We start from the raw sequence: 14,767 nt of genomic DNA on the forward strand, positions 1-14,767 counted from the left end.
TTGTACAAAAAATTTAATAGAGAAAAAAACGTTATAAAAAAAAATTTTGTGTGCATATTCCTAATAAAGGCTGTGAATAATAAATAAATAAATAATTTGAAATTATTTAAATATTCAAAATAAATAAAGAGAGGGGTTGTTTATTAAGAAATTTTTTTTTAAATATAAAGCTTGTAGATTATTATTATTATTATTAATTAAATAAGAAAAATTAAGCGTTTTTCTTTCAATTCAATTTTTTATTTAAGTATTTATTTATAAATAAATAAATAATATTAAAATTGTGATTTTGTTACCCGAATATTATTATTATTATTAAAATTTTTCTTTTTTTCTGTATTCAACACTTTGAAAATAATATTGATTTTTTTATTTTATTGAGGGCATTCAAAATGGAGAAATAAAAATAAAAATAAACGGGTCGTTATACAATAAAGTCATTAAGTTATCGATTAAAAATTGTTTTGTGAATTAAAATTCTTAACGGGTTATTATGGCGACGGTGATGAATTGCCAAAAAGATTTTTAAAAAAATTAACGTAAAGAATACGAATTATTATATTTTAAAATTGAATTATAAAAAATTTATTTTTAACTTTTAACTATTAAAAAGGGGTTTCCGTTTCACGTGTTCGAATAGTTTTTTTTTTTATAGAAATTGATAGCCGGGGAGGCCATTATTTTGCGCTCTGTGCATTCTATAATTAAAAATTATAATAAGGATTTTTTTTTTTTAGGTGTTAAAAATTTTAAATGTATTTTAAAACGCTCAAATCGTTACAAATATTTTTTATTATTATTTTAGTTCAAGCCCAATTTTTATTTACATTAAATCATTTTTATCAGTTAAAAGCACAAAAGTTTACATTTATAATCTGGATTTAAAATCCACAAAATAATTTTTTTTATACCACAAGTTAAACATAAAAAGCAATACAGATTTAGAAAAAGTAAGCAAAAAAAAAGCAATAGAAATCTAAGATTTCAAAGCAGAACAATGCCTATTTAATAAAAAAAAAAATGCTTCGAGAAAGTGATTCAATGCATTAGTAATCCATTTATAAACTTTTAAAAATTCTTTTTAAACTTTTCCAATTATGGTATTGATTTTCCTACTCAATTTTTTTTCATTTGTATTTGAATTTTATTTAAAAAACCGTAAATATTATCATTATGCAATAAATATTTTATCAGAATTGAATATGTTTGTTTGTTTGTTTGTTTGTCTGGTAATTTTATTTACCGCATTGGAATACTATAAAAATTTCAATTTTTTTTTTAATTAAAAAAATTTACGATACGTTTTTTTATTTCGTAATACGAAAATGTTATTATTATTGAACTAATTAAAAAATTTTTTATCGTTTATGACGCGTTTTTTTTTTTTTATAATTAACTACAATTAGAAATTTAAGATTTAAAAAAAAAGTTTTATTACTTTTTATTTAAAGTAATAAATTTAAATAATTATTTGCCTTTTTGAATATTATAAGAGAAGGCGTTTTCTTACTCATATTGTTAGAAATCATAAATTTCTGAGTAATAAAAAATTCTGAAAGAATTATCGAGTGTAAATGTATTAAATAGAGATTTATTTAATTGAAATAAACATTAATTTTTAGGGATTTAATCAATAATAATTTTTAATAATATTTAACATAAGGAGTTAATAATAATAACAACATACCTTAAATGAAAAGACATTGCTGCTAATGCAACAGCTGTAACATGCGTATGACACTTATTAACAACTGAATCCGTTTTTTTATTTCGATTATATGAATAATCACTGTTTGAACAATCAATCGAAAACATTTCCTCGCCAAAACAACCATTTTCCTTTTGCCAATTTCTAATTATTTTCCTCCAATTATCTGAAGCAAATTCGACGTAACCCTCGTAGCCACATAAAGCAATTTGTTCAAGAAATATATCTTGAGCCATTGGAAAATAATTTTTTTTAAATAATTCTTTTCCTTCCAATAATATTTTTTCACAAAGTTTTTTTTTACGAAGTTCAAGTTTAAAAAACTTGACAGGATTTTTTTTATCGCATTGTAACTACAAAAAAAAAAAAAAAAACAAATAACTATGGATAATTTAAAATGGCTTTTTTTTTAAAAAAATTATTATTATTATTATTAGATTAAAAATAAACACCTTTGTTGCAGCTTGTAAATAAATTAATCGATGAGTTGTTTTATAACCTGAATGATGTCTCCTATTCATTTCAGAATACCAACAATAGTTTGAAATATTGCAATCTTTTTTAAATAATTCATTAATACACATATTTGAATCTTCTGGACTTCCATTCCTGTAATGACAACATTTTTGTTGAAAACCATGGTAGTAAGTTTTTTTAATTTCTTTTAAATTATACTCACATTAAATAATGATCAAAAGACAAACAAGAATCAAAATTAAGAGAAAAAGAATTATTTGTTGTTGAATCTCCTAAAGTTTTCAATTCCTCTAAATTTTCTCCATCTTTTTCCCAGTTTTTCATATTCAATAAAAGACCTGTGAGAAAAATTTTTTAACTGTACTCTTTTAAAATTTTACTAAATTTAAATAACAATATTACTTACAACTATGATTGTTTCGATTTTCCAATATTTTATCGCATTTTTTTAATAAAATATCAATTTTATTTTTAGATTTATCAAAATCAAATCGTGATTGCACCTCATTAAAAATCCATTGAAGATTCGATCTTGCAAGTAAAACGCCAAAAATCACATCGTCGATTAATGCTTTTTGATTATTTTCAAAGTAAGTTAATGTTTTATCGATCAATTTTAATTGAAGTTCATTTTCTGATAAATACCTTAAAAGAAAAATATTTTTTATATTATTAATTAATAATTTATATTATAAAAATAAACTTTTCGACGCCGAAATAAATGAGGGTAACAAAAATTATAACGGATTTCAAAGAAAATAAATGAACGTTAAATCTCTTATTTAAATTGACGTGGCAAAAGAAATTAAGCGGGAAAACCACCGAGTGAATATTTCCAATATGGCGGCCGCATAAGTACAATCGTTAAGTTATCAAATGTAATTTAATAAATTTTGTGTATTTATTTAGGAAAATGTAAGTACTTTTTTTAAAATTTTACTTAATAATATTTAATATTTAAATATAAATAATTATTTTATGATATAATAATGATATTTTAACTTTATTTGCAATCGGTAGTGAATAATTACTAACGGTTTTGTAATATTTATTTTTTTAAATGAGTTTATTCCCAGTTATTTATTAATTAAACAATTACTTTTTTTTTTTTAAAATAGAAATGCAAATAAATTTTTAAATTTACTTACGAGGTACAATTTTTAACTTGCGAATTCCATAAAAATCCTCGTACTGACCGTTGACAAATTAAAACCGTACAAAAAACGTATATTTGAAATATGTTCGACCTTTTTTTTGAAATCCTTGAATTTTTTTTTTTTTTTCCTTTTAACCTTTTTAACCTCCCAATGTTTTTTTTTTTCCTTAAATGTCAAAACTGAAAATAAAAAAAATAACCAAAAATTTTTCCAATAATAATAATAAATTTTAATTTTTTTTTTTTAACGGAAAAAAAATTGCGGGAAGTAAAAAAAAAAAAAACTTTTTGGAATCAGGGGGGTAACAAAAAATTTTTCAAAAATTTAAAATTACTTTAACTAAACGTTAATATACATTCCTTTTAAAAAAAAAAAAAAACTAATTAATTATAAACGTGACAAATTAAAATTAAAAAAAAAAAATGGTCCCAAAAAAAAAAAAAAAAAATTGAAAAATGATTTATTATTTAAATATTAACGATAACGAAAATTTTTATTTCGTGACAATCATAAATTACAATAGTAGTTAACTAGTTAAGATATTGTGTGTGTGTGTGTGTGTGCGTGTGCGTGAACCTATAAATTATTTATCGAATTCGTGAGTAACCCATGACTAAACATTTATTTAACCTAAAACTAAAATTTTAAATTTATCATAATAATAATAATAATAATAATACCGAATAGAAACAGTAGGAGGTAACTTTATAACAAAATAATATATAAATTTTTTTTTATATATTACTGAAAAACTAAAATTGATTTATTTTATTACTAAATTCAGGTTTTTTTATTTTAACTTCTGAAGATTCCATTACAAAGCACGATACCTAAAAAAAAAGACAACCTTAATTTTTATTACTCCTCGTGTTGTTCGATTAAATTTTTTTGTATTCACATTCAAAATATATAAAAATTTTTAAAAAGGGACCAAAAAAAAAAACCTGAAACCGTCACGCCATGTAATAAACAATAGGATTTAATATTATTATCTTTTCAATTTATAACAATTACATGAGAGAAACGTGAAAAAAAAATTTTGATTTGCTTGAGGATAAAAAAAAACCAAAATGAAAATTAATTTTCTTTTCCTTTTCCTTTTCCCTTTTGTTTTCATTATTACGTTTAAGTTTTTTTTTTTTTATATATAAAAAAAAAATAATAATAATAATAATTTTTAATATTCTTTTCTTTTTTTGACAACATCATCAAATCTTTTCTTTTTTTTTTTTTCTTGATCAAACAAATTATTTATGTAAATGATGAGTTTAAATGTTAAATCAGTAGCGAAATCAAATTTTTTTTTTTTATTATTTATGCTTATGTAAAATTCTTTTTAATACCAATTATTATTATTATTATTATTGAGAGATCGATTTAAAATCAATTGATTGGTTGAAATAAATTTAATCTATCGTATTATTATTATTATTTAAAAAAAAAAAAAAAAAATTGTTTTGTATGGAGTGAAACCTTATTTCTTATGTAAATAAGGAAAATGATTAGTTATAAATTATTATTATTATTATTATTAATCGTTTTCGCCACTGTTCTGTATACATAATAATAATAATAATAATATAATCACCTTAATCAAAAAGTGCTGCATCTTATATTTTGAGGTCAAATTTTGTATTTGCACCACAATTAATAATATAACATGTGTGGTTATTTAATTAATTAATTAATTAATTAAATAATTAATTATTATAATTAATGAAAATGAATTTTTTTTTAATTTTTGACAATTCCGTACGATAATAATAATAATAATTTAAATATAACAAAGTGATTAAGTCGCGCGTCTGAGGGGGAAAAAAATTTTTTTTTTTTTTTTGTTGAAATTTTCGTGCACGTTTTCCAAATCACGTGATACAAATGTGAGTATTTAACATGTAAAAATAATAATGATAATAAAAATTTGAGATTTAAATATTTATAAATAAATATTGCAAAAAAAATTTTTAATTTAAGGTGGACATTTACATGGACTATATTATATATCACGGCATTGATATTATTTTTCGGGGGAACTTTACACGTGCAGGGAAATTATTTAATGGAAAATTCAGGAGTGAGTAATGGGACAAATAAAAATAATAATAATAATATTAATAAACTTACTCTCTGTATGATAATTTAATTAATTTTTTTTCAAGTGCCATTTCTCTTTTTTCCAACGCTTTCAATTCATTCGGTTTGGCTGAAATTTCTTTTTCTATAGAATCAATTTTCGAATCGAGTTCGTTCATGTGATTAATCAAAGGTTTTTTTTTTTTTAAAAATCTACGTTCGGCATCGTTCATTTTTTCTAACATAATTTTTTTATGATTTTTCAATCGTATATCGAAATCTTCGAGTTTTTTCATTTTACGATTTTCAAAACTTTTTTCCAATGCAAATTGCATTTCCTCTTCGTATTTAAGTATTTTCTCTTCTTTTTGTATAGAATTTTTCAATTCTTTAATTAATTTATTATTTTTTTTAAATATTTCATAATCTTCTCTTTTCATCCTATTCAATTCATCCAAAAGATCGTCATTTTCGTACGTGTAATCTTTTATTAAAAATTCTTCTCCTCCCATTTTATAAGTCAATTCTTCTTCTTTATTTTCAAGTTCGTTCAATTCGAAATCAATTTTCGTCATTTCATTTTCAATATTAATTAATTCGCTATCGTAATTATTTTTATCATCTTCGTATTCAACTTCTAAACTTTCTTTCCTATCAATCGTTTCGTTTATTTTTATTTTTGTCTTATTGAAAATTTCTCTCAAGTTTCCAACTTCTTTCGCAAATAAACTCATTTTATTTTACTTTTATATATTTTATTAATTTTGAACTTTTTTTTTTTTTTTTAATTATTATTATTATTATTATTGTTATTCCAAACGATATTTGTAAATAAACCTTTACGTTCTATTGTTTAAAACTGAAAAAATTGTTTTAAATTGTAGAACTTTATGAATTTTTTATCTTTACTAATTTTTTTTTCCCTTTTTTTTCCTACAGGAAAGTATGGGAGTTAATAGAAACGACGAGAACAATAGATATAATACAAAATATTATGATTGTTACATCACCGTACACGAGGTAAGTTTTTTTTTTAAATATTTTTAATTATTTTTTTATTAAAACAAGTAAATATATATATATATAAATTGCGAAAGGTTTTCTTTACTACTAAACAACCTGAATTTTTTAGGTTCGACGTATAGGCGGTCAATGTGTTAAAATAAGAGATAATTTTCACGGATGTGTAGCTGGAAGTTTAATGGATCCTTTTCATCAGGATTGTTTATAAATATTAATAAAGGGACTTTTTGTGACAGAAAAAAAAAATAATGAGTCGTTTAAATTGTTTAATGGCATTTACAAATAATTAATAAATTCAAAAAAAAAATTTTTTTTTTTTAATAAAAAGTTATAATCGAAATAATTTAACTAAATCATTTTTTTGGTAATTCGAATTTTCCTTAATGGCGTTGGTTTAATTGAAAATTATGTCAAAAATTCTTAATTTCTAAATAGGTTTGTTTTTCGAGGAAGACATTTTAAGAATTTTTCTTTATTTTCATGAATACAAAAAAAAAAAAAAAAAAAAAAAAAAAGATTGTCTTATCGAAAATTTTTCTAAAACTATTAAAATTTCCTAAAAAAAAATTTTTAGTAAGAAAGTATATTTATTTATTTAAAAATACTCGTTATTATATTTAAATAATTTATTATTATTATTTATTTGAATTTTGGCTCCAAGTGGACACGCACAATTTCCGGTCGTAAAACGAACAAGTAGCAATTAAACTAGATTGACTGCATCCTAATAATTCTTCCATTTCTTTTTGATTTAAATAAGACCAATCTGCTCCGTACGCCATGCTTTCATGTTCTTTATATTCGCTTATCGATTTATAAGATGAAAGATCATAAATTTGAAATCCTCCGTAAATGCAAGCTGCCAATAAAAATTTTTGTTTACCGCTCGGGTGCCATTTTAGTCTCCATAATCCACCGCCGGCTGTGATCGTTTTAAGCGGTGATTTCCAATTTCTCGTATCCCAAAAGAAAACGTTTTCATCGTAGCCTCCGCTAACCAGTGAGAATTCATCAAAAGGATTTGAATTTAAAACGGTTACTCCAGCTCCATGTGTTTTTGATGTCATAATTTCACCAGAATTATCTTTTCTTGTGTCCCACATTTTGAAAACTCCTTCATCTCCACCTAAAAATAAGGGCAAAAATACATAAATAAACAAAAAAATTTTTTCGGGGTAGTTAAAAAAAAAAAAGAAAAGAAATAGGCTACCACTCACCTGAATAAATGATATTATTTTGAAAAGAATCAAAACAAACAGCCCAAGCCTCTAATGAGTGGCCATTCCATTCCTTTATGATGGTTAAAGTGTTATTTAAAAATTTAATAATAGAAATATTTCCTTTCGAATCGCTGCAGCAAATTAAATTTTCATCGTTTTTCTTAGTCCAATCTAAAGCCAATATTAAATAATCTTTTTGGGTTTTAATCGAACATTTTGATAAAAATTTCAAAATGTAATTTTTAAACGTGTATGTGACAACTTCACCAGATGCATTTGCAACAGCTAAAACAATATCATCATTCACTTTTTCATTACACCATTTCATGTCTAAAACAGCAGGGCAATCTACTCGGCAATTTTTTTCCAATCGATCTTTGCATATTGTGTAAATGATTACACCTCCACTTCTAGTACATGCATTATTATCATTTTCTTCATCAGGTTTTTCATTGCTTTCAATTAAATGATAAGTACCACATGCAAATGAATTTTTATATGGTGAAATGGGACACCATTCCACAGAATCTGCATTATTACCAGTATCACTAACATAAAGCGTTTTAAAATTTTCTGAAGTCATATTGGAATGTAGCTTTGATATTAATGAGTTTAAAAATATAAATAAGCACTTCACTGATAATATAATAAATGATTAACTATGTTCTTTTATAACTTTTCTTTCTGAATACTTTGAATGAAACTTTTATCTGATTATAAATTAAAAATTTAAAAAAAATAAAACCAAACCCTTATGCTTCTTCTTTAAATTTTCTTCTCGTAAGTTTATCAATTTTTTTTTTTTCGTAATTGATTCACTTTCACAATTAAAAATAAGATTGAAATGTTTTTTGATTTAAGTACTTTGTAATAGTTATTACTAAAAACTAATTTAATGATAATGTCATTTTATAAAATATTTTCTTAAAAAAAATATTACAAAAAGTATATATATTTGAAATTATCCTTAAAGACAGTATAAATTAACATTCCAAAATAAATCGATTTGTTATGTGACTTTAAAAATAATTATTTGAAAATAAATTAATATAGATTAGAGAAAATAAAACTTTATATATTTTTCTTTTTTTTTTGAATTATTTAATCAAGAAATTACATTCATGTACTTATTATTAAAGTCTAATTAAAACAATAATGAAGGATTCAAATAATATGAATACTTTTGCTTTTCTGTTTTTTTTCACAAAGTATTTTATACTCTTTAGCTCTGAATTAATATCAATCGCTTATAACTTAGTATTATAGAATAAAAAAATTAATAAGTAACAATTTAAATTTTACCTGAGTTATTATTTGGTTAAGTACAAATAAGTTTTCCCTAATTTAATCAGTGTTAATTTAAACATTTGAACTTGTAGTTTTTTTTTTGTTTGTACATTAAGGCATAATTTCAATAAATACAAAGACTAAAAAAATTGTTATCGATAAATTCGAGTAAATATTAAAAAACAGAGTCGAAAAACAAAATAATTGCCCAACATTACTTTTTTTTTTTTTAAAGTGTGAAACATCAAAACTATAAAACTTTATAATAAATGATAACATTAATATTTTAATTTACAACCATAATAATTAACAGTATATATTTAAAAACAATTCTAACTAATAACTGTAACATAACACAGAAGATTGACTACAAATTTATTTATTCATATTGCATTTAATAACTAGTTTTTTTTAGTGTTAGTACAGTATTATTTATAAAATATATATATATTTTATTAGTAATTAAAAAATTTTTTAAATCAATATCACTGTCAATCACAACCGATGACTGTAAAAACACATTATAACTTTTTAAAAAAAACTTTATCATTGCCTTGCTGATCTTTCCGTTTCTATTAAGCATTCACCTACGAGGTGCTTAGCTTGAACAATTCCCTTTTTTAACCTTTCCACAGATGTTTTATTACCGGCATAGGCTGTACGTACTTCTTTTCCCATATCTTCAATCACGGATAAAAGTTGAGTGTATTTAGGCATATTTTGTTTCGGCAAAGAATGTGAACTTATATTTCTTTCACCTGACGATGAGTTCGAATGAGATGATATAATAATTTCTTCATCAAACTTGTTTGTAAACATGATTTAATTAAATATTAAAAGGGTAACTTATCAATAGTAATTTTATACAGTTTTATAAAAACCTGTTTGAAAGAAAAATTATTACTAATTTTTATCGATACCTATTTTAAAGCATAACAAAACACACGTTTTTATTCACGTTCCTTTTATGGTGACACGACAAATTTACCTCTTAATGTCTTCATTAAAATTTAACCATGCAGTGAATTTAAAAAACGATCGTCATTCTAATGCCACTTTTAAAATGTCAAAATAAAAATAGTGATATTAAAAATTTATAATCTTTTATTAAGAGTTTTTTGTGTAAAAATTTTCTTTATAAAAATATTTCGAATGTGATCATGTGAATTTCTTTTAAATGTTAGGAAATGTTTATTCTTTAATAATACTAACATAATTTTTAAAAGTTTATTAACGAAAGTTAAAATTCAAAATAATTAAAATAATATTTTATTTACAGTAATGTAATATGAATAAGATGAATTATTTAGTAGGCTAAGATATCTAATTCATAAGTACTTAAAACTTTTGTTGTTTTCCATTACCATTTTTAAATAATAATTATATTTCAATTTCATTCTATAACTTAATTTCTTTGAAGTCGTCATCCGATTCTGACAAATTATCATTAGTTATCGGTTCAGGTTTTTCAATTTTTTCAAAATCAGTATAAGTTAAATTGTGATATTCTTGAGAGCTTGATTTTCCTGGAGTGACATCTTCTTTTTCTTTCTCTTTTGACTCTACCTTAATGTTAGTGTCATAGGAATTTTGAGGATCTGTTATACAAATAATGTATTAGTATGAAATCACTACTTAATAAAATTTTTGTTTTGATAAAACATTTTAAAATAAAATATTTTTAAAATTTATTTACCTTCAGAATAGATGGGATTGTCAAATGCTTGCCTTCCTGCATTACTACCACATGCAGATTCAATATGTATATTTTCATTACAGTTATCTTCATTTGAAACATTGTCAAATCTTGCAAAAACAAATGGTTTATTTTGGTCCATATTTATTCTACAAAAAAATTTTTTTTTTTTAAATAAAAATATTATTTTAAATTAATAATTAATTAAATATTACTGTTTTGCTTACATTTTTTGAGGTATTTTTACATATTGATAAAACAAAATGACGAATAAAAGTAAAACCCCGAATAAAGTTCCGAAAATAATGCCTGTAATACTATTAAATAAGTAGTTAGATAAAGCTAATCCAGACAATTGAGAAATGCTTAATTTTAATTTTTGCCCTAAAATGAAAAAAATTTTAAAACTGTTTTATATGTAATTATATTATTATACTTTTAGGCAATTATATTAACCTTTTAATTTTTGAGCAATCACACTAGATAGAAAGTGACTACTAGTGGTAGCATCAGAATCATCAGCCAAAATTACTATTTGAATATTTTCATCTTTGGTTCTACCCACATAAGTTTTTAATTCTTTATTTAACTTATGTTTTTTTATTTCTTCATTTACTTTTCTTTTTATTTCATTCAAATCGAAACCTTCTTTCGTTTTGTCCTCAAGTTTTAAAACAGCCCCTAAAAATTAGTCACGTTTATTAAATTTAATTGTATTTTCAGTTTACAGTTCCTGAAATTTTATTTTTTAATTAACCTACCACAAATACCACAGCAATGACCTTCTGGAACAACAGGAAAATAACAAGGCACTTTTTTACATTTTGGCATCGCATACAAGCAGACAGCTTCTTGGAAAATGTGTCGATTTACCTCTTTGTAAATCCTAAACGAAAAAAATTATTTTATTAATAACATAAAAAAATAATAATTTTTATTAAAATAGTATTAAAATAATTTTAAAATTTTCTAAGTAAAAAAAAGATAACATGATGAATTTCTTTAATCTTTATTTTGTTACCCATCTCTAAAAGTGTATGCAGATCTAATACAGGTACATTTTTTTCCTTTCGAACAACTCTCATCAGTACGCCATGGCTTTTCTCTCAATTCGTCTGATCCTTTAAAAAGCATATACCCCAATTCTGTTTTTAAAAATTCTTGCCATTCTTCACCATTTAAAACCTTTTTTTTTTTTTTAAAAAAGAAAGTTTTTTTTGTTTTACTTTTGAAAGTTTTTTAAAAGAAATTTTGGAAATGGAAAACTTACTTGTTCACCAAAGTTAAAACTTTTATATGGAAGCAAAATGCTTGGAAGTTGTACTGAAATTGTATTTATCGATGGAAAATTTATAATTTCTCCTGTGCAAGGAACTCTTTCAGAATGTGGAAGCCATTGATTCGAATCAGACATCCAATTATATGGATCCAACCAACCTTTAATATCGTTTCTGGTGAATTTCATTTCTAAACAAACAATTAATAAACTTATAACTAAAATTTAAAACATTTGAAATAATTATAACATTATAATCCTTACTTCTAGCATTGAGACATTTTTCTTTATCTTTAAATAATAGATTTATGTAATTTGATAGAATTAATTCTCCTGATTTTGATAGAACCAAATTACTAATTTCTAAATCCTATTTTTTTAAAAAAAAAAATTTTAATTATTATATTTAATAATTATTAATAATGAAAGTTTTTCCTTACTTACTTTAATATTCCAATAAGTAGCAATTTCACTTTTAGATGGAAAATAAATTTGATCACAATTTTTTGGAATTTCATTATTTTCCCAATTTTGAGTATTATTCATACCAGTATTGGGTAACCAAATTTTTAATCCATGAGCTTTAAGGAAAAATAAGAAAAAAAATATAATTTTGTACATAATTAATTTGACTAAACCTTTCACTTTCAAATTTAATCTGATTAATTTATTCTTTTTCAAATATGTGAAATTAATATTACAAGATATTATCAGACAATATCCTATTACAAATTATTATCACAAAAATTTTTTTTTTTTTTTTTTTGGGAGGAATTTTTAGGGGGGGAAATAAATAAAATATAAAAAATAAATTGATTGTTACATTTTTCATTCAAATTGAACATATATATTAAACTTAATAAACAATTTTTTGTTAGTTAAATTATTTATTAACTACATCATATCAAACAATCAAAAATTTGGTTAGTTAATAGAACACAATAGCCATTTTATTAAAAAGAAAATAAAACAGATATACATAAGTTTTCATTTAATTCAAAGTACAATTAAAAATGGAATAATTTTTTTTTTTTTTTTTTCAAACGATTTTTTTTTTAATAAAAATTTGATACATTTAAGGATTTCAAACATTTGATTGTAAAAAAAAAAAAAATTTATATACATTTTTTAAATATTTTTATTTCATTTTCAACTTTTTTTTTTTTTTTTTTAAAAAAATTATATAACAGTAATGAAAGAAATTTAAAAAAAAAAAAAAAAGTTATTTACGGAGTAAACCTGATAATTAACACATTTTTATTTCATGATTAAAAATTAAATAATTAAATTAATAAATTTATGCTACGTAAGCGTATTCATCTTGTGAATTTGGTGTTCTTTCAATGTATTGTTTTTCTATTAATACCTCGATGCATTTTTTTATCATAGGTATAGAAGGTTGAAAAGATGATCCGCTTTGAGACAAAACCTAAAATCGAAAAAAAAAAAAAAAAAAAAAACAATAATTAGATCAAATTTTATAATTAATGTGATGCTTTAAATTCGAATTAAAAAATTACTTCTTGAATGAGACAATTATGTTTTAATAATTTTCTAGACTTCATTATTCTAACGATGGCAGCTTGCAAATACAATTTTCTATCACCTTCGACGCTGTGAAAAGTTGTTTCAACTTCTTGAGGTGTTTCTTTTTGTAAAGCTCCTGATATTTTTAGCCTGGTTCTTTTATTCGAGTATTCAAAATTTAACTGATAAGTTATGTCGAGAGTTAACTGAAATTTGAATTTAACTTGAGTTAACTAGAATGTCAATTTAGAAAAAACAATATTATTAAATTTAACAACAAGATTAGGTTATGGTTTACCTCTGATCCCGGATCTTTTAATAATTTTGCATCCACTAAACTTTGTATTTGTTTAATGAGTTGATCTTCTGGTATTTGAACACTTTCTTGAATATCTCGACCGGACAAGTCGTTCGTTTTTTCAAAAAGCAATAAAATGGCCATTTGAAAAGTTTGCATTGATATTATGTATGGTTTTTTTAAATAAGTTAATTTTAAATCCCCTAATAAATCGATAAATTTTAGCCTTATAATTTGTTACGTGTAAAAAACATTACGGTTGAGAAATGCTCCAAGTATTTTTTACCTTGACACAAATGATGATACCAAGACAGTTTTCTTCCGCTGAAATTTATTTTATAAAATTCTTCAAATACTTGAACGCTTTGTTCCAACTCTTGAGGTACGTTAAAAGTGAAAAAACTTTGCCTTAAAGGCCAAGCTCCAGCCTGAAAAATTTTTATTAACAATTAATTAAACTTTTTCCAAACAAATCAGATGTTTAATCGAGACAAAAAAAAATTAAGGTACAATATAAGGTTTACTCGAAGTAAAACTTTGTGAAGAGTTAAACTTGTTCCCAAAAACAACTTGGGGAGTTTAGATAAAAATTATGAAAAATAAAAATTTACCTGAAGAACGTTTATTTGAAAATTTATTCCAAGATCAATTTGTTTTTGTTTTAAATAATCTTGAAATTTTACATTTAAATCAGCACTAAGAGAAATATCTGTGTACATTCTATGAAGTTTACTAGTGAATTCATACCCACAGGTTTGCTATGGGAGAAAAATTATTTAATTTAAGATTTAGTAAAAAAAAAAAAACGTTTCAAACAAAAAAATTAAAAAAAAATTTGGGTATTTAGTACCTTTAGTCTATTTATCATAGTTTCCTCTGCATCCATGCTTTGACTTTGTTGATGTATTAATCTTCTAGCCAACATTTTTGAATAAAATTTCTGATAGACATCTTTGTCATCAATGTATTTAAAAATTGTTATAGACTTGGCTAATTTTTTATCAATTTCACTGTCGCTGAGACCC

The 14,767-nt window shown here is 22.8% G+C and overlaps 5 protein-coding genes across 5 annotated transcripts in view; all 5 read right to left on the minus strand.

Moving 5' to 3' along the window:
* Nucleotides 1-976: 976 nt before the first annotated feature.
* Nucleotides 977-2,509, minus strand: Phum_PHUM422820 (uncharacterized protein; the record flags this gene model as incomplete). Its single annotated transcript, XM_002429120.1, has 4 exons — nt 977-1,001; nt 1,688-1,976; nt 2,208-2,317; nt 2,388-2,509. 4 exons carry the CDS (start codon nt 2,507-2,509, stop codon nt 977-979), a joined length of 546 nt encoding a protein of 181 aa, XP_002429165.1.
* A 4,564-nt stretch (nt 2,510-7,073) lies between these two features.
* Phum_PHUM422830 (uncharacterized protein) lies at nt 7,074-8,241 on the minus strand (the record flags this gene model as incomplete). The annotated part of the gene is made up of 2 exons (XM_002429121.1): nt 7,074-7,558; nt 7,656-8,241. 2 exons carry the CDS (start codon nt 8,239-8,241, stop codon nt 7,074-7,076), a joined length of 1,071 nt encoding a protein of 356 aa, XP_002429166.1.
* A 1,250-nt stretch (nt 8,242-9,491) lies between these two features.
* On the minus strand, nt 9,492-9,949 carry Phum_PHUM422840 (deleted in oral cancer 1/CDK2-associated protein, putative; the record flags this gene model as incomplete). Its single annotated transcript, XM_002429122.1, has 2 exons — nt 9,492-9,703; nt 9,934-9,949. 2 exons carry the CDS (start codon nt 9,947-9,949, stop codon nt 9,492-9,494), a joined length of 228 nt encoding a protein of 75 aa, XP_002429167.1.
* Nucleotides 9,950-10,343: 394 nt separating this feature from the next.
* Nucleotides 10,344-12,538, minus strand: Phum_PHUM422850 (Amnionless protein precursor, putative; the record flags this gene model as incomplete). The annotated part of the gene is made up of 9 exons (XM_002429123.1): nt 10,344-10,543; nt 10,690-10,790; nt 10,869-11,025; nt 11,098-11,322; nt 11,403-11,527; nt 11,663-11,826; nt 11,912-12,108; nt 12,182-12,287; nt 12,362-12,538. The coding sequence occupies 9 exons, from the start codon at nt 12,536-12,538 to the stop codon at nt 10,344-10,346; spliced, it is 1,452 nt and encodes a 483-aa protein (XP_002429168.1).
* A 676-nt stretch (nt 12,539-13,214) lies between these two features.
* Phum_PHUM422860 (Cullin-2, putative) overlaps nt 13,215-14,767 on the minus strand; it is a gene marked incomplete at both ends in the record, with an annotated part of 3,455 nt that continues 1,902 nt past the window's right edge. Inside the window, 6 exons of the mRNA XM_002429124.1 lie at nt 13,215-13,346; nt 13,438-13,650; nt 13,743-13,945; nt 14,029-14,170; nt 14,354-14,500; nt 14,593-14,727. Of these exons, the coding sequence (XP_002429169.1) occupies nt 13,215-13,346; nt 13,438-13,650; nt 13,743-13,945; nt 14,029-14,170; nt 14,354-14,500; nt 14,593-14,727 (972 nt within the window). The remainder of the gene's footprint in view (nt 13,347-13,437; nt 13,651-13,742; nt 13,946-14,028; nt 14,171-14,353; nt 14,501-14,592; nt 14,728-14,767) is intronic.

Source organism: Pediculus humanus, genomic scaffold (genome assembly GCF_000006295.1).
Source record: "Pediculus humanus corporis 1103172108191 genomic scaffold, whole genome shotgun sequence".
Taxonomy (NCBI): domain Eukaryota; kingdom Metazoa; phylum Arthropoda; class Insecta; order Psocodea; family Pediculidae; genus Pediculus; species Pediculus humanus.